The following is a 26791-nucleotide window of genomic DNA, read 5'->3' as shown; positions in this document are numbered from 1 at the left end:
TTTAAGAATACTTAAATATACGTAAGCATATTTATAGCCTTTCCCCACGTTGTGAGTATATTTTGGATCTTTCTGGTACCTCTGGATATAAAATCTTTCTGAGCTGAATCCAGGACAGATAAATCATGACTCCGGTTTTTTTTTTGCATAGGGTAGCCTGCCTAAATCACTGCCACATTCCTCCCATAGTAGTCGTTTAAAATTAATAGCACATGCAGAGGAAAAACTAAACCCTTTGACGTCACTCCCGAAATGAGGAAACATAAACAGAAAGGCTTCTCCCCGGCGCTGGCAGCACGGCTGGGATTGGTCTGCGCTCCGCGCCTGTGGCACTGACAGCACCTCCCAGCCCGCCCGGCCTGCGCTGGCTGACACCGGCAGCCACACTGCAGCAGCCTCCGCGCTACCCCAGCCCTCACCCCGGCACCCAAGTGCGCTCTCTTCCCGAGCCTTTTTGCTTCTTAAGGTGGTTTTATTGGCTGGGTTGGGGGACTTGGGGAGGTTTTATTTCTTTTTCTTTTTTCTTTTCCTTTTTTTTTTTCCTTTAAATTTTTATTTTTTTTAAATTATTATTTTTTTTATTTGCTGTCGTTACTTATTTCTATTCCCAATCCTGGATGCAGTTACTGGATTCTGCAGTACAAGTCTTCATGAACAAGCTGCACTGCTTAGAGATTTCACGGCATTCAAAGGTCACAGAACTGCCACTATGGTTAAATGTCTTGTTTAATGGTTGAGGTATGTACAGCAAATCTAAAAGAGGCAGCATGATTATTTTTTCAAGGGAAACTAAAATTGTGAGGGGGAGAGGGAGATAATACTATTATTTAGTGGAAAAGATTTTTACTGGTGATTGTTACTACAGCAACTGGTTTTTGAATTTCCTCCCCTTTTCTCTTAATTCAAACTAGATGAAAATTTTGACTTATGTTGATTTAACCATTTGATGGTTACAGAAAATTGCAGAATGAATCTCTTGTGGTAGTCCTTTCTGACCCCACTGGGGAAAGTGTGATTGATTTTTCTGTATGTTTTCTTATTGCTCTGTGGCAGGACAGGAGACCTGGGACTTGGCTGGCTTAGATGAAGGGACAAGAAAACAGAAACTTGTTCCTATCCTGAGGGGGCTGTGAGTTTGTCTTAGAGTTAGAGCAGAGGGAGGAAGAGTTGGAAATAAACAGGTCAAGCAGAAAAGGATATCGGCCTCATTTTTAGGAGTACATGTACTACTTCTTCTTTTTACTACATGCTTATATTGCTGTACTTGGTTTGGGTTCAGAAGTTCAAGATTAAGAAGCAGCTTGAGCTTTGACTAAGAAACAGATCCTCACTGGGAGGGGGGAGAGCTGGTCGTCTTATATCAACACCAGTTTCCATGCAGCTTTTGCTACTTAACAGAGAAAAGTGGAAATTTGCTCAGGAGTTGGAGTGATGTAGCCTGGCATCTGTTTGATGGCGTATAGCTTCAATTCATATATGAGCCAGTGATCTGCCTTGAATGAGTGTTGCAGCACTACAGTGGGCAGTGTGTGCTGCAGTAAATGAAAGCAACTGCTACCATAAAACTAACATTGTTTTCAAGAGTGTGATTCTAAATTATAAGGGGAAGAGCCACTTGTCAGAGCTTGTGTGTGTGTATGAGTGGTCTTAAAAATAACTCCAGCCAACACAGGAGATTTCTGTTGTTAATTGGATTAAGATACAGGTATGTTCAATGACCAGCAGTCTTCATATTTTTCCTATTTGTGGAATGAGACTTTTTATAGCTCTGTTTGAAACATTGCTGTAGATATAAATCCTCTGCAATTTTAAAATATTTCAGTGTAACTTTAAAAATTATACCTGAAAAAACCTATTTCTCTAACAAGGAAAAGAACATGAGCACACCTAGCTCCTACAGTGCATCCCATAGAGTTAAAAAAATTAACTACACTAGGCTGAAACATGCTAGCTTAAGGACTGCAAAAATATTAGCTCTGAAATGCAGAGGATGTGCTATGTGCTGTGAATGGACAATTGCTATTCTGCAGTGCCTAGTGGGAAAACAAGGACTTTGTGTATTGCAAATGCATAACTGCAGCTCCTCCATTTCCTTTGCTGTATCTTCACTGATGACTGCTGAAACAAAGAGGTTTGTCACAGATAAGCTCTTTAGTGCCCCATCTCTTCGGAGATGCTTGAAGATATTTTCTCATATCATCCAACAACCCAAAGTCAAGCTTAGTTGGATGAACTGTTAGTCTGTAATCTCCATGTCATTCTCCCCTGCTCAGCCCTTCCCAAATTCTTACTATATGAACTGCCAGCCGTTTTCAAAAACTAAAGTACTACCTCTCTAGCCTCAAGTTTAGAAAGGCTAATATAGTGTTGTTTAGATGGTTAATTTGTAAATTTAATTAGGAGTGTGTCTCAGTCTATAGAGACGATAACCTGTTCTGTAAGGAAAAACCCTGTAACTATATGAATATATTCAAGTTTCCAAAAGACAATCTGTAAGATACTGGTTTAGAATAATTTCTGAGAATTAAATTATTCGCTTTTCTTGATAAACAGTTTTCAGAGAAGCTTTGTTTTTGGCCTGTGTATCTACATGTTGGTGCATCTGTGTTCCGTAGCAACTACTAGTGGTGGTACTAGTAGAAAATATGGTAAGTGGACTTCAGCTGAGGAAATGAGTTTTGCTGCTTTGGTATGAAAAGTTTGTCTGCAATGTTTCCTCTGAACAACCTCAATTCAGCATCTAGAAAAAATATAATTCAAGGTTGGCCTCTCTGCAGTGGATGAAATACTTACTGACATTTGCACTCACATTGTCTCCAAAAAACTGTGTATTGCAGAAGTTTCATGGGCCATGAATGGCTGCTTCTTCTGAGTTTATTTCCATAGGATGGACAGGACTTGTCACCAGTGAAGTTCCAGTGATTCCATCAGAGCAAAGCACACTCTGCTGAGCCTGATCCAATATACTGCAGATCACTTTTGTAAATTGTAAAATGTTTAATTGTGTAAAATAGTATATAAATATATCATTAAAACAGCAGCTCCCTTTCCTCCCTGTTTATGTCCTTTTCCCTTCTGAAATGGAACCCTGTGCTTGCCCTTACCAGACCTCTAGGTAGGTCATTGTTAGCAGACTGATTTTCCAGTGTCTTCATTGCAACTATGAAGAATATTTGAGACTTTTGATCATATGTAATTCCTTTTCACTCATCACGTGGTTCTTCAACCAATACCTAAAGCATATTTTAATGAGAAATAGTCTGAAAATTGGTTTTCTATGACACATACATGATTTTCTTGTAATTTTTCAATCTCGGGCATACTGCCTTGTACTGATAATTGCCTTGTACTTGTACTCTAAGGCATACTGCTCTTGTACTGATAATTTGCTTTATAGAAGCAATATGAAGCAAAAATGCCAGCTACTGACCAAGTGATTACTGTCAATATAATAAAACCTGACACCTCTCTATTTAATCATAAAAAAATTTACTACTTAATCTCTCCTCAAATCAAGGTAGATATATGTCCAAAAGCTCTTGATGAGATTGCTTCTGGTTTCTGGGCTAACAGAAGAATAAGTCATTTGGTGCAGCCAGGAAGATATCCCATGTAAATAGGAATTCTTAGCTAGTCAGTATTGTTCATCATCACATTGTTACTCCACTTTCATGCTTGAAATTATAACAGCATTCCATGTGCTTGTCACAGGGTGAAGGTGAAAGGGACAGCTGGGGTCCTACCAGCTTCCAGAACAAAATTAAGTCTTTTGTAATGAAATGATGGTTCAGTATTCCTCCTCTCACATCCATATTGGGTAGAAGATGTTGGAACTATAAAATTCACTCTTCTTGTTCCTCATCCAGCAAGGTGGCTTACCCTTGCAGGGACATCAGTTCTTACACTTCCAGAGAAACATTGGCTTTACCTCTAGTGTGAAATTTGCACTTTTCAGTCACAAGCTTCAGGGTGTAGAATTGATGTTATTTAGAGTTTATACGCTGACTACACTGGGACACAGATGCAGCCTAAGTGTACAAAAGTAGTTCAGAAGTTCTGATGTTTTTTCTTTCTCTGGCCACCACAAGGTGCATCAACTTTGGCACCTAAAGACAAATAATGCTGAGAAGAGGGGTCACAATGCCAGGTACCACATATGCCATCAGATGAGGACTGCTAGTAACCTTTTGTGTTTCACAGTAAATGAGTGGAATCCAAATAACATGCCTTCTGACAGTAGCAGGAGTTTTTCAGATCAGAAGTATTAGCTTTGTATAAATACTAGAGGGATAGAATGCATTTGTTGTATTTAAGACAATTTATTTAACTAATTCATAGAATTTGAAAATGCAAAGTCAACTTCTGCAAGGTTGTTTTGCAAAGAGAATTCTTCTGTATCTTCCAGAAACTGTGGAGATCTGTTAAATTTAATTTTTACTATTATTCTTACTACAGTGACATTCCAAAAAAATTTCATTAGAAAACAATATCTGAAGCTCTGAACCTTGTCATTTGTGTTATCCTGTAACAGACTGTGGGATTCAGAATATATATTGCAAGGGTTCACAGTGCTCATGTTTGGGCTAGTGATAGGTATCTGTTTTAAAGCCTCCAGTTTTAAAGTAGAAAATTTACAAATCAGAGCCAGATCAGATAGAAGAGAGTGTATTTCCAGAAGCCAGACTTCAGTGACAGAACTGTAAGTGAAAAATTTGTGACAGAGACAAATCTCAAAAACCAGCAGTTGTGTGAATCAAGCATTTCTTTTGCACACATTGGATAGTGTGATATCATCAGTCCATTGATGCCGTAATTTTGATATACATTTGTCACTTTTTCTGTTCTTTGAAAAGTCCAGAGTCTCTCAGAGGGCTATCATTTAATTATGTAAACAGTGTCAAATGAGAGAAACTAAGCTAGTGAAAGGGTCCTATTGAGTTGTGTTTGTTTATTCTGTTCTTCCTCCCAGTAGGAGCTGTGAGTGAGGATGGATAAGAACTCAGTTTAGCTACTTATTTAAGTCACAGTCTTGTGGTGGCATATGATATTCTTCTGCTAGCTTGCTGTCCAGCCAAATAAGATATCCAGGTTTTCTGGATGGATAAACATAGCTGATGACCTCTTCCTCTTAATAGGTGGGCGTGAACAGTTGGGATTCTTCCAGTCATGCACAGAGACAAATTTTTTACATTTTAGCTAAAGAAGAATTGCCCTCAGACACAAGAAGCAAGATTTACTTCTCTTCAAGTAGGTTATTTTAAAAAAAGTAGAAACAAATATTTAGAAGGAAGCAGTTGCAGAGGCATTTTTTTCTGTAGCTGGTAGGTTTGTACTAGTCACCCACAAAAATTTCTGGTATGAGAAAACTCACCAACTAATACCTCACTATGGTGTGTGCTAATACTGGCAGTGTAAGGTTTTGAAAAGAAGACCACAGAATCTCCTGTCAAATTAAGTTTCGCTAATTGTCATGGTGGCATAAAAACACACTTGTGGAGCAACTGCTGTCAGGACTTGTATACAATTTTCTGCGTGGTTGTTCACAGCAGGGTCTATGATACTAACCCATCTGTATATAGGAAAGATATTTTGAACAGGATGATCATTACCTTTCAAAGAATAAAGAGGGAGGTAGACAAGTTTTGACTGGATATGCAGCAACTCAAGAATGGCTTAGAGAAATATATACCTGTAAAAATGAAATTAAGAAATACCAACTTAACTAGAAGACTCCTGGAGGATGGTATTGATCTACTGTGTGATCCGTCCTGCTCCCATTGGCTATTGCCCTTTATTACTTCTGAAAGAAAGGATATGTACAATAATGTTCTTATCCTTGTCTTTCCCCCTACCCAGCTTAGCACACTTCCTACAGGGCATATAAAGACTGGCTAAGCTCTGGTGCTTGTCCTAATACAAGGTGGTAGAGTTACCACCAAGTGTGCAAGGACTCATCCCTTGGACAGAGAGATGTGGATCCCCAGGTGGTTGCTGGGCTTTGGAAACAAACACATATTGACGTGAAGCACCTCAGTACTTTCTCAAGAATTCAGCTGTCATCCAAAGGGTGTAGCTGTTTTCCCCTTTATGTATGGTCATCCAGGTATAGAGTGACAGCTGGGGCCTCTGCTTACATAGCCCCAGAGGACATAATCTGCTTCATGTTTCCGTAGAGGAGCATGTATGCAGCTGCACACTGAAGTACACTAAAGATGGGCAACACCTGACATTTGGTTTTGCCTCTTTCTCAGCTTACCACTTGGCTTTAAACCTCTGAGAAGGTTAGACAGAATGAGGGCTTGGTGCATACCAGACTGCTGGGATGGAGGAGGAGACCTCACCTAGACACCCAGAGAGAGATGAAAACAGACGCATGACACCTTCATGGAGAAAGCACACTTCTGGTTTTGTGTTAACTGAAAACCATGTTGAAACAGGCTATTTTCCAGGGCCCTTTCTGTTACAAATATTGGAATATTACTTGGCTCTCTATTACTTATGCAGAGTCATTTTTGTTTTACTCACTGCCATAATATCCAAGTATCTATTAATAACAATGTTCAAGTACCATCAGAATGGCCATCATAAATGTAATTAGGCAGCGTATCTCCAGTTTAATCAATATGGTCATTAGAAGACTGTAGGACAGCCAGGAAAACAATAATTAGTCCTGATTAATAAAGAAGAACTTGCACACATCAGTGAAGGAGAGAGGAGCTTTGCATGTTCAAGGCTTGGCAGGACAGCGAGTTGCTTTCTGCTTTAGTAGATCTGAGAACACTTAAAAACACTCTTGAAAATGCTCCTACAATACTAAATAAAATTCATTTAAAAAGTATAATTTTCTTGAACAAACTGTAAGAATCAGCTAGAAAGATACAACTGGAATGTATGTTTTCACCAAGCAAATTCCTCCGGTGCACAGTTGGTTTGTTTTTCTAGAACTGCTTTCAAAAGCAGAACAACTAAAAGATAAAAACAAGACTGAAATTGAAATGCTGTGTGAGAGTGTAAAATGTCATGATTCCACTGAGTGTAACAGGACTCCATCAGTTTATACCTGTGAAAGATCAGACACACTGAGCTTTCAGGACTAAAACACATTCCTTCTCTTCAATGGTTAGATCAAATTTTAGGTTCATTAGCCTTGTGTCATACCTGTTTAACACCAGTTTTCCACAACTTCCTCAGCACTGTGGTACCACAGGGCAACTTTTGTGGTTCCACAGAAGCTGTGTTGCATTCTTTTCCTTCCATCACGCTCTAACCTCCCCCCCCCCCTTCTTTCCTTCCCTTTTTCACAGAGAAGAAATGTTTACCAGATTTTATTTGAAATCACAACCCCACAGTTAATTTTTAGCTTATGTGCTAGCATCTGCAAAACTGTATATATTTCTAATACACAAGGGGCTGATGTTGCTCATTTTCAGTAAAGACCATGATCTGTTTTAAGGACACAACTATGTGAGTAATATTTTTAAAAGCTGAGGAATAACAGAAAAATAGTAATTTTGCTTAGGAACCAACATGTCCTGTGCTGTATCACAAGAAATTTTTCATGTGGTAGGATTGTAAAATCCTGTCTCTTTGAACCATGAAACTATAACAATCCTGTCCACTATGAAAGTATAATCTCTGTAATAGTATAGTAGCAAACACCGGTGCAACACAAGAACATCGAGTGAAGTTCATCCTATATATCACCATCAAATCTGATAGAAATGGCCAGGCTTTCAAAAAAGCTAAAATTCACTTTAGTCTCTAAATGAAATGGCTGGATCTGAAAAATTGCTGTGTGTTAGAGGTTGCATGGGAAACGTTTTCCCTTTCTGCCTTAGACAGACAGAAGTAGCCTGTTGTTAGTGCTTTCAAGAAGGTCTGGGAGAAAAAGATTCAAGTTCCTTCCTAGATTATGTCAGCTTTCCTGAGGTGGATTACCACTGCAGTGTTTCCTATGGGTTGAGCTCTGTCTTCATGGAACCTGGCAGAGACAACCCACAGTCCACAGCCCCACCTTTAGCCCCAGCATGGAACTCGAGCTTCTGCACTGGTGAAGGGGCCCATGAAGGTGGTTTCAGGCAGATCTTCACCTGCAGCTCCAGGAGTTCTGTCCTGAACCCAAGAAAATTTTCTGATGGGTGTTTTCTTCAAATAAGCATCTCCTTCTGAACAACTTTTGTACCAATGAATAGTTGTTTTTAAACAGAAAGCTCAGATATATTTTAAAGGGGGGCGGGGGGGGAATCTCACCGCTGCTGAAGAATGTCCACCTTACTTGTGAGGACTGAGGGGTACAGAGACATCATTTCATTTGGGTGCCTGCTTGTGGGCAGAGGTGAGTGATGGATGGTTGGACTACATGATCTACACTGTCTCTTCCAACTTTGATGATTCTGTGAAGTTCTGGCTCCTATCCAGTGACCATTTTGAAACGTCTGCTTAGTTTTTATTTTACAGCACCTGAATTGAAAGCTCGGAGGTCACTAGAACCTTTAATTTCCAAATCTTTCAGCAATCCTCTTCTCACTCTCATCCCAACAGACGTGGTTTTCAAAATAAGTGGGGGAAAAAATCACGAATCCATGCTTTATTTATAGGATACCTATAGTGCTGAATAGATTATTTCTGCATGAAGATTTGCTTGTAGAGTTCACTATTATTTTTACTGCGAAACACATTTGAAAAGAGGTTTTCATATGCACTACAGGAATCCCTCCCCCAAATTCAGCCATTTAGGGCTTCCCTGCTGGAGCAAAAGAGTGTTGGATTCTGCTTGGGTTTTTATTTTTTGCTTAAACACCATATCAAACATTGTTTCAAATCCAATAATATGACAAAGGGAGGATTATAATGTTTAAATATATCAGCTGATCAGAAAGCTTCTTGGGGGGAAGCCTCACAGTTATGTGGACCACCTAATAAGCCACTGCAGCTTGGTCTCATTATCTTAGAATTTTTAAATTGGTATTCACAGTTTTAGAGCATCACTTGGATAATAATTTTTTAAAATTTTAATCATGTTTACTACTCATGTGAACCAGGTGGAGCTGACTTCTGCTATTTTCTAACTATTGGTGAAAACTCTTTCACATTTCACAAAAGAGTAAAGCTAAAAGCATTTAATGTCAATTCGTGCTTGGCATTGCACCTTTTTATGATAGCTGATGAAAAGCAGATGATGCCAATAAGCAAACCAATTTCTAAGAAAGTCTCAAGAGATCCTGATGTTTAAGACGTAGAAAACAATTATCAGAGAGGTCTTTCTAACCACCCTGTGATTGTCACTGTTGACAACACTTCGACAGTTGAACTTCTTCAGCTCTGATTTTAAGAGAATTTCAGAATCCTCTGAGCTAACTCCTCAGTTTCTGGAGACATTTTTTGAAATAGTATATTAAAAGAGCATTTCTTCTTTTTGAATCTGCTACCTTTATTTTCTCCTGAGAACACTTGTCTTAAAATTATGTTTTCACCACACTGATTTATAGGTTCTGGCATGGGAAATAATGCTCTTTCTCCTAGTAGCAGACAGAAAATTAGCCACAATCTGATGTTAACAGCTTCTTCATTACCTAAACTGTTTTACTCTTTATTAAGTTCAACACAAGCAAATCTAATGCCTTTGAACCAGGGAGTTCTTGCCCATGTTGCAAGTATACAAGATATTAATTAATTTATGAAGTCACAATAGTAAGTCCGCCTCTGTGGCAAACTGGGATCTGAATTGTGATACCAGTGAGTTCTGCAGAGAAGTGCCACTTGAGTGCAGCAGAGAGAAAAAATTGGTTTAGCTAATTTACATTAAAACATCAAATACGAATAATGCTGTCAATACAGTTGTTCTTGTGGTTCTTAGGAGATGAGATTCAACACATTTTACATTTGATATACTACATATTTGTCTGCACTGGCAACAAATAATGTGCAATGTAGAGCATGATAGGGTGGTTCTGAGCAATAGGATACCTGTAGATTTCAGTGACAAGGAGAACAGAAAAGCTTTTATGAAGAGTCAGCCCACCACCAGATGTTTCTAGTAAGTCACCAGTGGTGCTATAATTTTCAGCTGGTCCCTTAAATTGCCCTCACTGCTTTTCAGAGTACTTGCTGAACACACATGTTGTTTACTAATTAATGCTCCTCTACATCTTGCCCATGAACCTCTGGCAGTTCCTGTAGTCCTTTACAGCTGGAAGAGGAGCCCACGGAATGGGTCAGGTTGGAAGGGACCACAGTGGGTTATCTGGTCCAACTTCCTGGCTCAGGCAGGGTCATCCTAGAGCACATGACACAGGATTGCATCCAGACAATTCTTGAATTTCTCCAGTGTGGGAGAATCCACAGTCTCTCTGGGCAATCTGTTCTGGTGCTCATTGGAAAGTCAGTAATGTAAGGAAATGGCCTCAGTCTTAGCCCAGGCAGATACGAAATAGCACCAGGCTAAGCTGTGACATTACCGTGTATGGTATAAGAAATTATGAGGTGATTTTCATGCTTCATGCTTGCAGTGGCATTCACTGTTCTCACAGTCTGGTATAAGAAGATGTGTTAATGAAAACCCTCACTTGGACAGAGAATGTTTCTGAACACATTGATGAATAAAGAAAAAGCTGGGGTTTTTAAAGAGAGGCTTTGCCATTATTAATTTTACAAATGGAGGCATAGAAACAGTTTTTAGTTTGGCTTGGTGACCCCAACACTTTTCCTTTAAATAAAGATTCTTTTAAGGGCCAAGCTCAGAATTTTCAGACTTACCCACGTCTTTAAAATGTTTTGGGGAGCTTATTTTGAAAACTGTGACCCTTCTGTCCATATTTTATATTACATTCACGGCAGCTGCTTGCTACTTCTAAAAAATTATCTTATTACTACATTTAGGGATAATCTTTTATTTAACTAATTTTAAAAAATTGAGATATCAAAGGAAAAATAATATTTTTTCTTCTGATTGTGAACCATTGCAACTACACTGTCCTTCTGATCTGTGAGCAGATTACAAGCAGTCAATGCACTGTGCTGTGGGCAGGCTTCAGAGGAAGGTATAGCCTCATCTATCCCGAGACGTCAGAAGCATTTCTGATTGTGACTGATAAGAGAGTGAAAGAGAGATGGTCTCAGAGACTCTGTATCCCAAATAGGAACATGATATCATGTTCAGACTCATACCAAATGAAATGCTAGCCTAGGAAAAACTAAGCTTAGTGAGCTAAGAGATTATTTAAGGCTCTTGCTCCATGTTGCGAAGTGTGTTGCAGTAGCAGCAGAGTATGAAAATATTGTATGTAAAATGTAAGTCAGGTAAGTATCACTCATTTAAGTAAGACTCCTGTATTCTCCACAGGCTGAAAAGCAGATGTATTAAAGGCTACTTTCTGGAAATGGCTTCCCTGTCTGTGCATAAATCTTTCAAAAGTTGGAGATTCAAGCTTTTGTCATTCCAGATTTTCTAACTCAGAAAATATTTACTTTATCAACTCAGAAATCATTGAAAGTTTAAATATAATACTTGGGCGTTCTATTCTTTGTCTGTGAATCTAGTTATTTGACTGCAGAACAACCAAACATTTATTTAGGCAGTTTATGTTGATGGAGTTTTCTACTATGGAATTTTTCCGTTTCATAAAATAAATAATTTGTTATGGCAAATTGTTCTGTGTAGTAGGGATTGGGAGTCCTTGAACTTAGAATAGAATGAATTCATGTATCTATTTGATTTTTATTATTAAAAAAAACAAAATTCAAGTGTTCAGTTCACCTGCCATATGCACCCTGAGTACAAACTGTACCCATCTCCCTCTGATCCCGAAGCACAGACTTGTTTCAGCAGGCAGGGTGGAAACCTCACATACCCTGGAGCTGTGTTTCCTATAGGCACCCCCACAGCAGAGAGAGCCAAATCGAGTGATCCCACAGCTCTGCTAAGAGTGCAGCTTTCCTCAGCATCACTGGGTACAGCCCAGGCTGTGAGCAGAATCACCCACAGAGAATTTGTCGTCTCTGACCCAAAAGCCCTGGCTCTGCTTCCCATTGTGGGGCAGGGCGTGGGCAAATAGGGAGTGAAAGGGTGGAGGAGGAAGAAATGGGAAAGGGTGGGTACAGAGAATGATGGGGGGAAATTGCACTGTATCTTGCTATCTTAAACATCTGTAATAATGCACCTTTTTCCATCTGATACTGACTCTAAAATTGCTGATATTAAGTCAATGTCTGACTGCTACAGAATTGCTGATATTAAGTCTATATCAGCACTGTTTCTCCTTGCTTCCTTCAAGTCTTGATCTTCTGACCCCACCTTATTTTTACACAAGTTGTTCATAAAAGATTTTAATCAGTTAAACATCAGGGTTCTCAGGGGCTTGGGTCCAGCTTTACACAGATTTCTTTACGATGGTAGGCTGCATGATTATGGTGACATAAAGGCTGTCTCTAGCATCCGGATAATGATTGTATAGGAGACACCTCTGTGAAATTTCAAAATGAGCTGCTAAGAAACTGAGGATTATCTTATTCCTCAACAGTTTCCTTTCCAAGTGCAAGAAACATTTCTCCCAATTTTTCAAAGAAATAATCTCATGCTTAAAAGAGGGTAATTGAGACTACAAATCAAATATAACAGATACCACAGTCCTAGTTTGTGCAGTACTGGAAAGTATTTACCCTTGAGGATGAGGGATAAAATAGAAAAAATGTGAGAAGAATGTTGGAAACACAAAGATTTGACTTTTAGGAATAAGAAAAAATGAAGATCAGTATTTATTTCCTCCAGACTATTTTTTAACCTCTGAGGTTCACCCTGTGACATCCCATTACATGCAATTATATGGACCATTCACACATTCTTTGAGAATTTGTTATGGCAATTTTTCTTGATATGTGAAATAAAAATCATTGTGATATTAACTGCAAATAATGTGTTTCACAAGAGCAGTAATGTGGTCATTCATTTATATGGAGAACTGTGATTTTAAATACTTTGAATGTTTTAGATCTTTAACAATGTATTTAATTATGTGAATAGCTAGGCATCTAGGAGAATTTAAGTACTGAGCAAGTGCCAGTGTTCCTGTAGGTCTTAATAATAGCACTGCACAGTACCAGCAACTGATTTCTCAATTACTAAAACATTTTAGAAAGCCTGTATGATAATCAGGCAATGGTTGCTTTGGAAAACTGGCAGAATATACCTATGGATTTGAAGTTATTCTATAGCCTTCTAAATTTTATTATCAGTATGAAAGATTTCAGTTATTAATTGTTTGTGAGTTATTAAATCAGATATGAAAAAGAAATTAGGATCTAACACAAACTCGTAAGATGAAAGATAAGGTCTGTGACTGGGCGTTTAACCTGTCAAGCTATCCTGAAAAACTGCATAGTACAGAAAACTTAGTAGACATAACCATATTCTCCTCTTACACATGCAAGAAGTCTGTTTGGCTTTGTGGTAATCTTCCATGTATGGAAAAGGGCTATGTTACATAAAGAAATTAGTATTGTTTCCAGTTTTAGTATTCAGGTTAAATCTGAGTCTAATAATAACAAAAATCCTGCTCTCCTGTTTTATCAACCAGGCCTTGCTGGTTTGTATGTTTTAAGTAAATTCTTAAGTAAATGTTAATATTCTGGCAACTAATCTCTATTGCATTTTACTTTGAAGAGCCAAATATAAGTTTCTGGGATTACAAAGCCTTTGCCATATCTCCAAACAAGTAATTGTGCATAAATAAATGAATTTGGCAGAATTATCTCATCTCCTTGTGACGAGCACATCAACAAATCAGGCTATGCTTTGTCTAGATTCCAGATTCTTAATCATTCTGAAGAAATCAGTACAAATTTAAAACAAACTTGCCTACACCTGAAGTTACTGTAACTAATTAAATAAGTCCTAGGAACTGTAGTAGTTGTTCTGAAATTGTCACTTGGTTCTCACTTTAAAGACATATATTCCTCTCTTTCTGTTGCTGTAGTCTTTTTGTGCTTAGTCTTCTGATGGCATCTTTCCCTTTAAGTGATTGCCCTTCGCATCTTCTTGGCACCAGGTTTATTTTCAGCAAGCTGTGCTCAGAGTGCTGGCAGCCATCCCGGGGAAGCTGCTCTGCCTCGGTGGCATTTGGTACATGGGAATTCCAGAGTAAGGAATGGGCAAAGGTTACCACATGTTTTACATCACTCTCAGAAACATCAAACTAGACTATTAGTGTCTGACAACAAACAGTGTGCGAGGCCTCCAGGCATTGTGGTCTAATTCTTTATTTTCCCTTTCCTTTTACCTCCACTCATACCAGCCACGTTGGAATATTACTTGTGCATTTTTCTTGTAATATCACCCCACAATGTAGGAAGTCTTGATAAAAGATGCAGTTTGACGTAGAATAATATAAATGCTAGGAAATAGTTTACTTCTAGGAAAAAACCAGTTGCTTAATAAGATTTGGAGAGTGGCATTCTCAGACTTTTCCTGGTCTTTGCTGTTTTAATATTTTAACAGACTGATTGCAGCCTGGAAATCACTCTCATTGTTATGTTCTGAAGGCAGACAAGCAGCAGCTTTCTTTGTGCAGCAGAACTTGTTGTTCTTAACAATCAGAAATATCAAGAAGCAACAAGTGCACAGAATAAGTATTGCTAAAAAGAAATTGCAGATCAGTTTCCCCAATTTCATTTCATAGTGAAGTTCTAGGTGTACTTCTGCCTGATGGAAGTTTAGTCTATGGACCCATTAGCTATGTCTTCTACGGGCTCCTGAAAGCTGTAGTCATGCTTGTGACTCAAGTGTGCTGCCAGATTTGCCTGCCTTCAGACCATTTCTTGATGCATGGTCTGCCAGGCTGTGCCTCTCAGTGTGGGTAGCAAGTCACCAGGCTCACCAAATGGTGCCATTGGTGACCTTTGTTTGCCCTGCCTGGCTGTTCCTGGGAACTGCTCTGCCCATCACATGAGTGGTTGAGGTCTGATGTGCCAGGATATGTCACTGCTCTTTATCAGCAGTGTCTACCTGGTGCTGTTGAGAGATTTTTAGGGTTTTTTCTGATGTGACAGGTCCTGTACTAGTGAGTTAGAGTGGTCAGTTGAAGAACATTGTATGCTGAGTAATCTCAGAGATTAACACTCAACTAAAATGAGGATGGAGAAAGGAATTAATAAATTAAATGGCAGGAGTGAATACAGGAAAAATGAAGTGTGCTATCAACTCAGATTGTACTTGGTGATTCATCTTAGTACAAACTCAGTAGGCTTTGACTCATATTTGGTCCTTCGATACTGATCCTTAATACTTACATGTAGAAAATCACAGGCCACAATCTTAATTTTCTTTGTTTTAAATAAGGAAAAAATTACATGTTCCTTTCATTTCATGATAATACTTTGAAAGGATTTTCTTCCCTAAAATATAAGGTTTCTAAAAATTATATGAAGCTATCAGTACGAAGACTTATAACAATAAAAAAATACTGTAATTTAAAATGTATATGTATTCAAGTCAATATTATGAGTAACTAGGCTAGCCTTCCAGTCCTACTTAGAGATCTCCTTATTAAATCTTTATAAATGGATTTGTTACTTACAGCAGAAGATAATCTAGAATGCAGATGGGAATTTTTACCTGAATGAACTGATAATAACTCTTGTAAAAACAAACAGCACTAGGCAAAGGTTCAATACTACAAGAAAAAAGTCACTGATCCATAACATCTTTTTCTAGTACAACACGTAGGAAGTCTAAAATGCTGATTTTCAAGAACAGAGTACAAACAACTGACTCTACTCTTTATAAAATAACAGATCAATGCTTTTGTAGACCAGTGAATTTTTCTATTGTGACAAAGCAAGTTTCTCTTTTTTAACTCCAAATTTTGTCAAAGATCTCTAAATTATTTCACGGTATCATAGCAAAGTCTAGCTTTCCTTTAAAATGCAAAGCTAAAGACAGACCTGAATGAAAAGAAGGGAATATTTGTTTTCACTTTTTCCCATGTTTTTGCCCCCTATGTATTTGATTACATTGCAGCTATCCCTGTTTCCCTCTGCCATCTCTATTGTTCTAGCTGCTGTGTAATCAATGTGACACAGAGACAAAGACACTGCTTCCGTCATTTAATTGGAAGCAAAAGTCAAGTGTAGCAAGTGAAAGAGAGGAAACAATGTCAGCATACAAAAATAAGATTGAATATTTGCATTGCTTAATTATTGCATAAGCTGGTATCTAAATTTTTGTATGTTAAAGTGAGGTAATGAAGTATGGAACTTTTTCAGATACAAAAGTTTTTTAGTGATGTAGATGTTATCCTTTATACTTACTTTAGAGCAAAAGCACTTTTATACTTTTTGGGGAATTCAAACTATACTTTCTCTAGAAGTTAATTGGTTTTGATGCATGCTTGCTAAGTTAAATTGTTAGCCTACCTTTGAATCAGTCTTGATCCCATCTAATAAAGACTTTGTAGGCCTTCTTAATTCAATGTCCTTAATGACAACTTCTACTGAGATCATTAGAGGTTCACGGCTTATTAACAGTCCATGCTGTGAAGCCACATCTGGAGCACTGCATCCAGTTCTGGGCTCCCCAGTGTAAGAAAGACATGGAATTACTGGAGTTCAGTGAAGCACCACAAAGATGAATAAGGACTTGGAGGATCTGTCATGCATGGAGAGGATGAGAGAGCTAGGACTGTTCACCCTGGAGAAGAGGAGGCTTGGAAAAGATTTTTCACTATGTATAGATAGCTGATGGAGTGTGTTAGAGAGAGAGAGGCTATGGACCAGGTGATCTCTGGAAGTCCCTTCCAATCCCAACCATTTGGTGACTCCAAGCATGACACACATAAATAAGGCCGGTAGAGTGCCAAGCCTCACAGCTGTGGTAGGACTGCCAGCAGGCACCAGCTGGAAATGTAAATGCCAGTAGTATCATTTAGGAAGAGGACAGAAGGAACATCCCTCTATTAACAAGTTTTCTGTAGCAGGGAGGTCCAAGCTAACAATGATTTCAAGTAAGTGTAGAAATTAATACCTTCGCTTCTTTATCAAAACAATGAAGATAATTTATGTTTCCGTTATCTTTTAGAATATTTTGAGAGTATTCTGGATTATGTCTATTCCTGCTTTTATTAATCAGGTCAAATTCTCTTTTAGTACATTTTATCCATTAATTCTCACTCAATAAGGTACCCTTTTGCTAGTGGGCATTCTAGGTCATCTATACTTTGATATTTTTCTGGCACATCCATTAATACACAGAGTTCAAAACGAACACGATAGTAAATGTTTCAAATATAACGTGCTTTCAGTCAGTATTTATGCTTTCAGAAGATGAATAAGAGTCCCATTTCTTATGATGTTCCAAATAATTGCTACTACAGGTAATTTGAAGGGCTGATTTTGTTTATGTGTATGTATGTGTGTGTACATGCCTAGGCGTTGGTACTGGTATCTCTTCCAAAGACTCTGAAATCCGCAGGGAAGCCACATTGTAATTTCACATAATTTACCTTTACAACTTCTAATTTTTTTGAGCACGTCTGCTGCCTGTGTTTGCTAGATTTATTCATAAGAGAAAATGTTTCTGAACCCACTGATTAATAGCTTGTATTAGAGGGACAGGGTTATGTAAAAGCATCAGCTGCACGTTCTCTGCTCTAAAAGCCTACTACCGCAAAGGTTTTTATAACTATTAATGAATCATAATTTATAATTCAGATATTTACATCCCTGAAAATTCCTAGGGCTCTCAATCAATACAAAGGGAAATTTACTACAAGTAAGGCACAAAGCCCAAATGGTTCTCAGTTTAAGAGCAACCTTGAAAAACCCAGTACGTTGCCCCTATCATCTAGAGATAAAGTAGAAAGCCTGCTTCTGTGTGGCAGCCCTGCTTAAGAGTCTGCACTTGAAGATGAGAAGCAGCATGTCATTTTGTGAATCTGATCTCACACAACATATCCCAGGTCCCTTGTTACAGTTATCTTTAATTAATATTTTAATTAAAGTGTATCAAATGAATGTAATGAGCTCTGTAATAAATCTCCTGTGAACTACAGCAGAGCCAGAATATCAAAATAACCATGAGGAACTAGCACAACAGTAGGAACCAAAACTCTGCAGAACTTATTAAAATCTCCTGACATGTCCCAGTCTGCCTTGTTTGATTAATACAATCATCCATGTGGTTCATCTTGATCAAGAAATGGCAAAGAATCTTCCAACAAAATTATTTTTCACTCCATTAATGTGGAGCTCTGTAGCTATCATCTCAGTGTAACTGAGCTGGATTTTTTCTCAAGTAAAAATTATTTCTCTTTTAAGACAATCTCTTTCTAAAGCTGATTGCTACACTGTGCTTATTCCCATTGTAAGGAACCTCTTTAACTTCAGTGTAACTAGTCAGCCAAGAAACTTCTTACCAACATAAGAAGTCGAGAATCTGAATGCAGAACAAATAGGCCTGTGGAATTTTTCAGAAGGTGGCATTCCAACACTTTGGTGTTGTGGCTTACTCATTTTGGCAGCAATACACTAGAAACATGCCTACCTGAAACATCTGAAAGAAATCACATGCCTAGGAGATGGACTGACTGCTTAGCTTACTTCTTAAACTTCATGCAAGATAGGGAAAAATTGCACTTGCCAATTCTTGACCGCCTCCTGGCAGTAATTATCTCGGTTTTGGTGTTGAATTTCAGGAGTATCTTTTGTTTGTAACACTGTTAGAGGACGCAGCCAATTGGAATGTGTAAACATGTTTCTTTCCTGCTAGCAACCAAAATTGCATCAATATAGTGGTAGTGAATGTGTTTCCATTTGTACATTGTCTGTATGTATAGTTTGCTGAAATTTTAATTTCACATGGGCATACATTCCAACCTCATACGTTGAAACCTGATGATGTAATTATCAGCATCAATTGAGATTTTATTAAAAAGTTAGACAACTTGCTTACATTTCCTATCCAAGTTTTTACAGTGAGTTTTTAGCAACAGAATATTTGAAACTTCCAAGTGTGACTGCATATTCTGGTTACAGAATAATTAATAAATCAAAAGGTCATGTTTTTTGTACAAGGTTCTATATAAATAGGGTTTTCTGAATTAGTCAACATATTAGTTGGATGTTAGTTTTGTGAAGAGTTTGTTTGACAAACTCATAATCTTCTAAATTCATTTGTTGATCAAGGCTCTTCATATGTGTATATGACAGAATTTGCTTTTCTTCCTTTTGCTACTGCAAATACTGGTTGTAATAACACAGTAGCAGTAGGCCTGGAGTTATATTAGGTTGGGAGAAGTGAAGTCAGTGAATATTTGATGTTATATTTGACAATAATAGTAATAGGCTTACTAATTCTTAATGAGCCAGACTTTTAATACTAGAGCTGTAAAAAGCTTTTAAGTCCTACATATCATATTTGTGGTCCTTGCACAGCTGTGTTTGTCATATTGAAGAATTTTTAGTTATACTACATTTGTAAATTCTTATTTGGTTCCTGGTTCGTTACTGACATGGAGAAATCTGCATGTGATAAACATATAGTACAACAGAAGAAGGACACAGTAATGCTGCAAAATAGACTGAAAATGCTGCAGAAATCATTCCATAAGAAGTAAATGAATTTTGTAGTTTTCAAGGTAATAATTTTTAGTTCATTATTTATTATCTTGTTTCTTTAGTATAGCGTTCTTCTCATCTGCAAAGCTATTTGTGATTTAAGAGCAGATCCAAAGCCCAGTAAAATACAAGGGAAGTCTCTCTTTGACTGCAGTAAACTTTTAATCAGTTCTCTTGTCTGAGCATTTCTCATAGGTTCCTGGTAGGGAAAAAGTACCTGCTCAGTGTTTATATTGCTTCTTCCTAACAGCTGTAATTTGTAAATGCCGTATAAATATTGTCCTTTATCATATTTGCACAACCTAGTAATAGCATTTTACGCTAGGCACACCCGTTCCATTTGCCACATGTGACTGCATTAACCGTGATGGTGACCACGTCACATTTTTATATTTCCACGTGAGAAGAAGTGCCCATGCAAAAACAAACGAGCCCTTTACCTACTGTTTGGGCCCGTAAGATCTTACCAGCTTTGTTGTACATTCTTCCATCACTTATGTTTCAATATCACTCTTTGAAATAAGTCTTGCAGAAGGGCAAGAGAAAGGATCTCTGTTGCAATGTCATGAGTGCTTGACAGTGTCTGAAGGTTTGCATTTATATGCCTTGTAGTTGTACAGTTCTACTTCTTGGAGCTGGACTTTGATGATCCTCATGGGTCCCTTCCAACTCAGGATATCTTGTCACCAACTAAGATATGATCAGCCTTAAATAGGAACAAGAACTTTGTCTGGAAGGGGCTCATGCTCTCACATTTTGTCAAAATAAATTATTTCAGCCTCTTGTACTTTTGTTTCTGTGTGCTTAAGAGTTCTTTGAGAATGTGGATGTTTTATATAGGGTTTATAGTTTACTAGCTACTTAAGATCTACAGGTCTGGTACCCTTGTATTGTGTCTGTTACCCTATGAGCAAGTACTGTGGGTTCTCTTTCTGTGTAACAAATACTTCTACAGGGTAATCAGTATATGTTAGATGCCCATGCCTCCATCTCCTTGGTGCCTTTAATAGTAATAAATTTAATAAATTATCCTCTTTTTGCACTGTATAGAAGCATTCTCCCATATTTTATAATACAAATTTATTGTTCAGTATTTTTACCTTCATATTTTGTTTGCTAGGCAGGGAAAATTCCTTTGTCTTCCTGGGTTTTTTGGTGAAATTGTTGTTCTCCCATTTCCTCTTCCATTTAGTATCTGTGTAAATAGCCAATTTTTACCTGCCTAACCTGGCTTTTTGCTTCCTGAGACAGATTATGTTCAAGGGTAAAGAGTTCAGCTAATCAGTAGTATAAATTAATTTGTAAAATAGGAATCAAAGCTGAATCCTTCTAAAGCTCAAGAGGCATAATCTTCACAGATGACAAATAATCCTGTTCCCCAAATCTTAGCATACTCTGGTCTGATTTTCCCAGTTTTTAATGCCTGGAACTTATATTTCCTAATTACTTGTATTATTTTGATATTTATATGTTAAAACACAATTCTCATTGAGTTCTTACTTGGGCCCTGAGAAAGTAACAAATAGAAATTCATAACCAACTTTAAAAAATATGTTTGAGCCATTTGTAAAGCTAATAAGTTTCTCATCTTGAAATCCCTGTTGGCACATATTTGCATCTTTATGAAGCAAAGTAACAATCTGTCCTAAATTAGGAGGTGTAACCCAGGAACTCTGTGGGAGCAGCAGGGACCAAATAATGCTTAATCCTCGGCACTGTCACTTACCTGATAAACCAGGCAGAGGTTTAGTGGTAGAAACTCAGGAGATTGTGAAGTTTGATTTTTTCTCAAATACAGACTCATGAGAGAGTGTGAGGATTTTAATTTTTGTTTTAGCTAAGTAAATTGACAGCTGGGGTTCTTTCCTTTTAAATACTTTGTACAGTCTTAATTTTTTTAAACAGAGGAAGGACAGGTTCCTGCATTTTTAAAGGAAAAAAAGCCCAAACTTAAGAAATGTGTTTCTATCTATTATGGATGCAATACAGCAAGGTAGCAGAATCCAGGTTTCCACTGCAGCCAACAGAATAACTCCTCATCTTGCATGGTAATGACCTTCAGACAAAGCCAAAAGTAATTTTCAGAAAGCTTCGAAGATATTTGTTGATAGCAGGATCAAAAATGTATGGGGGCCTCATAATACCACAAGGGGAACCTGAAAGTGGACACCTTCAGCTCATAATTCTAGTTTTACTAGCTGCAGCTCACAAAGCAACAGCTGCATCTACATTGCAAAATACCTCCCACACATACATACACACATAGTGTTTGCACACAATACTTATTTTTTTCCCTTTAATGTGTGGGAATAAATTAGAATCTAAGATCTTACTGAGAGAAAGTGTTTGCTGTTTAATTTAGAGGGCTAAAGATAATACAGCTCCCATACTTTGATCATGCATGCTGCAAATGGAAGAGGGGATCCTGCAAAAAGAACCATTCCAGCAAATCCAGGTAGAGTTTTACCGAAATTTTGCATCCTCTTGATTCTTTTCATAAGATTATATTCTTCCTATGTTGCTTAGCTGTATGCATTAATTAGGAAAAAGACTGGATAATCAGAATTGGGTGCTTGTTTGTATGTTATCTTTTAAAAATTGTACCAAAAATAAAAAAGAAAAAAAAAAGAAGCAGAATCTGAAAATACTGGCACCCAAGCTCTGTTCTGAACTTGGAAGTCACAACAATGGGGTCTTGTTTGCTGTCTTTTTTCTGTGAAGAACTCGTCTAGAAATTTCTCAAGGGAATAGGATTTTCTGTTAGTATTTTACTGTGTAATCTGGAAACACTTTGAAAATGTATGTGGACATTTTCTCATCAAAGTCATTAGCCAAGTATTTTTCCAAGAAGGGCTCCAGTCTAATTCACTTTTATTTAATTGCTTCATCCATTGCTACAGCCTAAGCACCTAATGACTCTAGAGGATGGTTGGACTTTTCACCCTTTCTAGCTCTTATACTCAGTGCTGTAGTGTACTTACAAGTCAAGTGCAGAATCACATCTCACAGGCTACTGTGCTTTTATTCAAATAAAGAAATTGATTTTCTTTCTCAAATCTGACAGCTTTTTTTTCTTTAAAAAAATTTTGTAGCAAGGGGACAAAGTACCTGCAGTCTGCAATACTTGTTGAAGAGCTCTGATAATAATATGTTATTAAAATATTTTCAGTGCTAGTTGGAAGTTCCAAAAGTTCTTCCAATATGATATTTCTGAAGTAGTAAAGAAACCCTTTAGAAAGAGTGGCAAGCAATGTTTCTTCAGATGCCAAGGAAAACGTCTCCTTCTTGGTTTTATTAATGCTGTATGGCAGGTTAAGGTAGCCTCTAAACAGTGTCCATTGTGGATTTAGACTGAGTACAGCTTTATGAACTCACCCAGCTCAAAGTAGCGGATCACAGAAGGTTACTATTGATTTGCAAGTTCCTGACAGGCATAAATGATTCATATTCTGTGGTACTTGTCCCACTGGAGATTAAACAGACAGAATAAATGTACACCTTTTAACCTGTAAGTTAATGCTTCTGACAGCCCACTGTGTCAATCAGTGTGACTGGCACCCTTAAATATACATTAAAGGTACTTTGCTCTTCTCAGTTGAAGGAAATGTCAACTTCATTGTTTGTGACAGAGTGAAGAGACGTGGAACTCAGACATAGGAACAGAAAGTCAGGTACTGCACATCTCTAAGTGACATAAAGAGACTTAGTAATGAGCTAGACATAGCTCTGTAGAAACAAGAAAAGTTCTTGCACTTTTACACAAGGTAAAGAAATAACACAGAACAAGGTGGAATAACCTGGGAACACATGCGTTTGTTTGACAAAGACATCTTTTCTACTGAAAATCAAGCAGAGAGCTGGAAAAAAATTACTCTGAAAAGGATCTTTGTTATATATTACCACATTGTTAATTGGAAGGCAAATTTAATTGGAAGAGGCATTGCAGAATTTTTTTTGTTTCCTGATATCTCAGGATGTAACATGCTGCAGCCGAGGGTGATTCTTTCCTGACAGCCCATCCTTAGCCATGCTGGAGTTGGTTGCCATGAACCATGCAGGAGTGTGTCTGCTCAACAACAGAGCACCTGTACTGCCCTTCATGGTGGCCTCAGCTGCCTGTGCGATTAATAGGTACTCAACATATTTTGGCTAAAAGCTTGGAGCTATTCGCAACATCAAAGAACCGTTCAGGTTGGTAAAGACCTTTAGGACTGAGCCCAGATATTTACCCAGCACTTCCAAGTCCACCACTAAACCATGTCCCTAAGCACCACATCAAAAAAGAGTAGTAACAACAACAACAACAACAACAAATTATTTCATTGCCCTCCTCCATTTATCCACTGCGATCCTAATGCGCTATTTCAGAACAGTCAATCTGTAACTAAGAGGAAATAATGTCCTACATGCCACTCAATCAGTTCAAAACAGAATTACAGTATGGCACAATCCTTGCTTTAGGACTTAAATGATATGGTGGGAAACAGAGTAGCATGAAGGTTTTGAAGAGCCTATTTGTTCAATGTAATTTTCTATCTCCATCATTTAGAAATGATCTGTCATTGAGGCAGAAAAGATGATAGCAAGTAAACAAGAAGCTGAAATGTCAACTTATTGCAGCATACAGAGGTTTTACACTCATATTTGGAACTGTACTGGCACTGGTTACATTGGCAGATGAGCTTCTCCTAGAAATAATGAAAACTCAGTCCCATTTCCTAAACTGAATTTACAGAAGCTCTAAATGTCTTCCATTATGACCAGTTTCTCTGTTACAGAGGGAATGTTTCTTCCTCCTGACATACCTTCAGAGAGTCATAAAGGGATTTTATTCTTCTGCAGAGGGACAAGGTCTATCTTGTGATCCTTTCTGTTCAGCACGTGCTGGGATCCTAAAGGGGCATGTTTGAGAAGGTAGTGTAAAGTATGAGTGATACCCAGCACTGTAGTCCTGTTTACACCTTGACTTCCCAGCCTAGTGCTTAAGGGCTCCTTGAGAACCAGCAGACGGAATGACAGCTGAGTGAAGTGGTGGAAGGGATGTTGGTGCATTACACAGGGGACAAATGCAGGTGATAGGATGAAGCATGTTCTGACTCAGGTAGTGCATTTAGGTCTTATATGTTCACAAATCAGGGATCTCAAGTCCTCATTTACTGATGTGGGTTGAAAGAAATCTTTTTGCCATCTGTGTATGACCATATATTTATGACTTCACTCTTGATATGTTGATCTGATTCCTGTGACTGATACTTCGGCTACGATCCAAGGCAAATTTAAATAGAGAAAGTAGCATAGAAGGGTGTGAATTTATGCTTTACCATATATTTGTTCTGAAGTTGATGTAACTTCAAATTATTTTAGTAGATTGAATTCCTAGGTCTTTGTTTTTATATATTTTTTTCATATAAAGATTGCCTCCACTGTCTACAGAATTTAAACATGAAAGCAACTCTAATTTACACAGGAAATATTTTCATTCTACATGAGTATGTAGGTATTTCTGTGGCTGCACTGAAGATTGCCTTAGGTTTGTTGTGTTTCTTCCCTGATTCATCATCATCTTCTACTTTCAAGCAGCTATAGATGACTGCCAATCAGATTTCTGAGAAATCCAGGGTGTTCCTCTTTTCTGATTCCACTTTTCCAATTCTCTTCTAAGAACTACCTCCCCTCTTACTTCCTTTCTTGGCGACTTTATGATGATTCTGCAGCACCCTCGAATTTACCCACATCCCCATTTCCCATTTTCTGTGTCAAATAACAACGTCATCAGTTTTGTTATAGTCAGTACATGTTCTTGCTACAGCATTGGGTTTTTCCTCTTTGTTAGACTGGTATTCTCAAATTCATTGAGCCAATTTCCACAGACACTGTGCCTAAGCTTCTGACACAGCTCCTTCCATTTGATTGGCAGCATTTCCCATTCACACTTTTACTCGTTCACATTTCTTCCATATCTCTGCTCCTGGTACTAGATTTTGTTTCAGGATCTCTGTATCTCTTCCTTTCTCTTCTTTTTCTGCATTCTACATCAGTAAGATGTCATGTCCGTGTATTTTGCAGTGAAACAAGCTGATGATGCTCCTCTTCTGGGTTCCTCCATTTTTAGTATCGTAGCAGAAAGTTCTTAAAACTTGGCTTATGGCAGCCTGTCTCCCAACTCTGAGTAGTGCTACAATTAGTTCCAAGAACACAGTTAGATTCTGCATCCATACTTCAGTGCAGCTTTCTTTAAAGTTGATGATAGACAGAGTTGAAAATTACTCAGCCCAGGTTTTTTTGCAACCAGAAAGAAATGGCTTCAAGATTTGTACTTGTTACAGTTTCACCCCTTTTCCCAAGAATATGTTTCAGAGGTGTCAGTAGTATAAGTGAAAAATGGTCTGTAGCAGAGAAAGGGGTTAAGAAGTTAGTTGTACCTTTTCATATTGGGCTTGTTGATTAATGCATTTCTCTCAAGAACCTCACAAACAGGCTGTATTTGTCTGCCTTCCATTCCATTCCAGCTGTGTGTTGACAGGGAAGGTGAAAGTTCTGGAAATAAACCAGTTTTATGGTGCAATTGTGCAGCTGATGCCAGAAATGTCATGTAAATTCAGAGAAAAATATTGCTTATAGAAAATAATTTCAAGCCTAAATAAATGAACTGCCATGGTAATTCCAAACAGTCAAAGCTAAAATAGTGACCTACCAGGAACATTTGGCCATAATAAAAAGGGAAGAATCTCCCCCTTCCCCAGACACCAAATTAAGCACTGACTAGGAGTTTGTAATTTTATAGACATCAAAAAGATATTATTTAAGTACAACTGAGAATGGAATTTTGCCCTGGTTTTTTAGAGGTTGTCTTCCTTATCTTAGAATTTGGTTAACATGTTAAAGAAATGAAGTAAAGGTAGTGCTCGGTTTCCCCCCAAATTGTAGCATAAAGGTGAAGTCATTTCCACGGACCTAAGTGCACTCCATTACTGAAATGTAAAATACCATCTGTATGAACCCTCCTTTGTGGAGAGAAATGGTGGTGGACAGTGGCATTTTAGATTCTCACAGAAAAGCTTACTAAATAATACATCCACCCTAGCCATGTTCCTTATTGTCATGACAAGGTCAGGCAGCCAGTTCAGCCAGAATGCAATCACCTTGCTCTGGTTGCAGTAGGGTTTATTGAGCATTAGTACGTAAA

The 26791-nt window shown here is 37.9% G+C and overlaps 1 protein-coding gene across 2 annotated transcripts in view; it reads left to right on the top strand.

Moving 5' to 3' along the window:
- Positions 1 to 316: 316 nt before the first annotated feature.
- The window catches only part of PDE7B (phosphodiesterase 7B), a 174346-nt gene continuing 147871 nt past the window's right edge, over positions 317 to 26791 (top strand). The window contains exons 1-2 of one of the 2 annotated variants that reach the window (XM_048296496.1): positions 317 to 466; positions 624 to 738. In XM_048296496.1, coding sequence (XP_048152453.1) covers positions 718 to 738 — 21 coding nt within the window. In that variant the 5' untranslated portion in view covers positions 317 to 466; positions 624 to 717. The remainder of the gene's footprint in view (positions 467 to 623; positions 739 to 26791) is intronic. The other variant, XM_048296497.1, reaches the window with a different exon arrangement.

This window comes from Corvus hawaiiensis, chromosome 3 (assembly GCF_020740725.1).
Source record: "Corvus hawaiiensis isolate bCorHaw1 chromosome 3, bCorHaw1.pri.cur, whole genome shotgun sequence".
NCBI lineage: Eukaryota > Metazoa > Chordata > Aves > Passeriformes > Corvidae > Corvus > Corvus hawaiiensis.
Note: the sequence above shows the minus strand (reverse complement) of the source record. Positions and strands in the feature narration are given on the sequence as shown.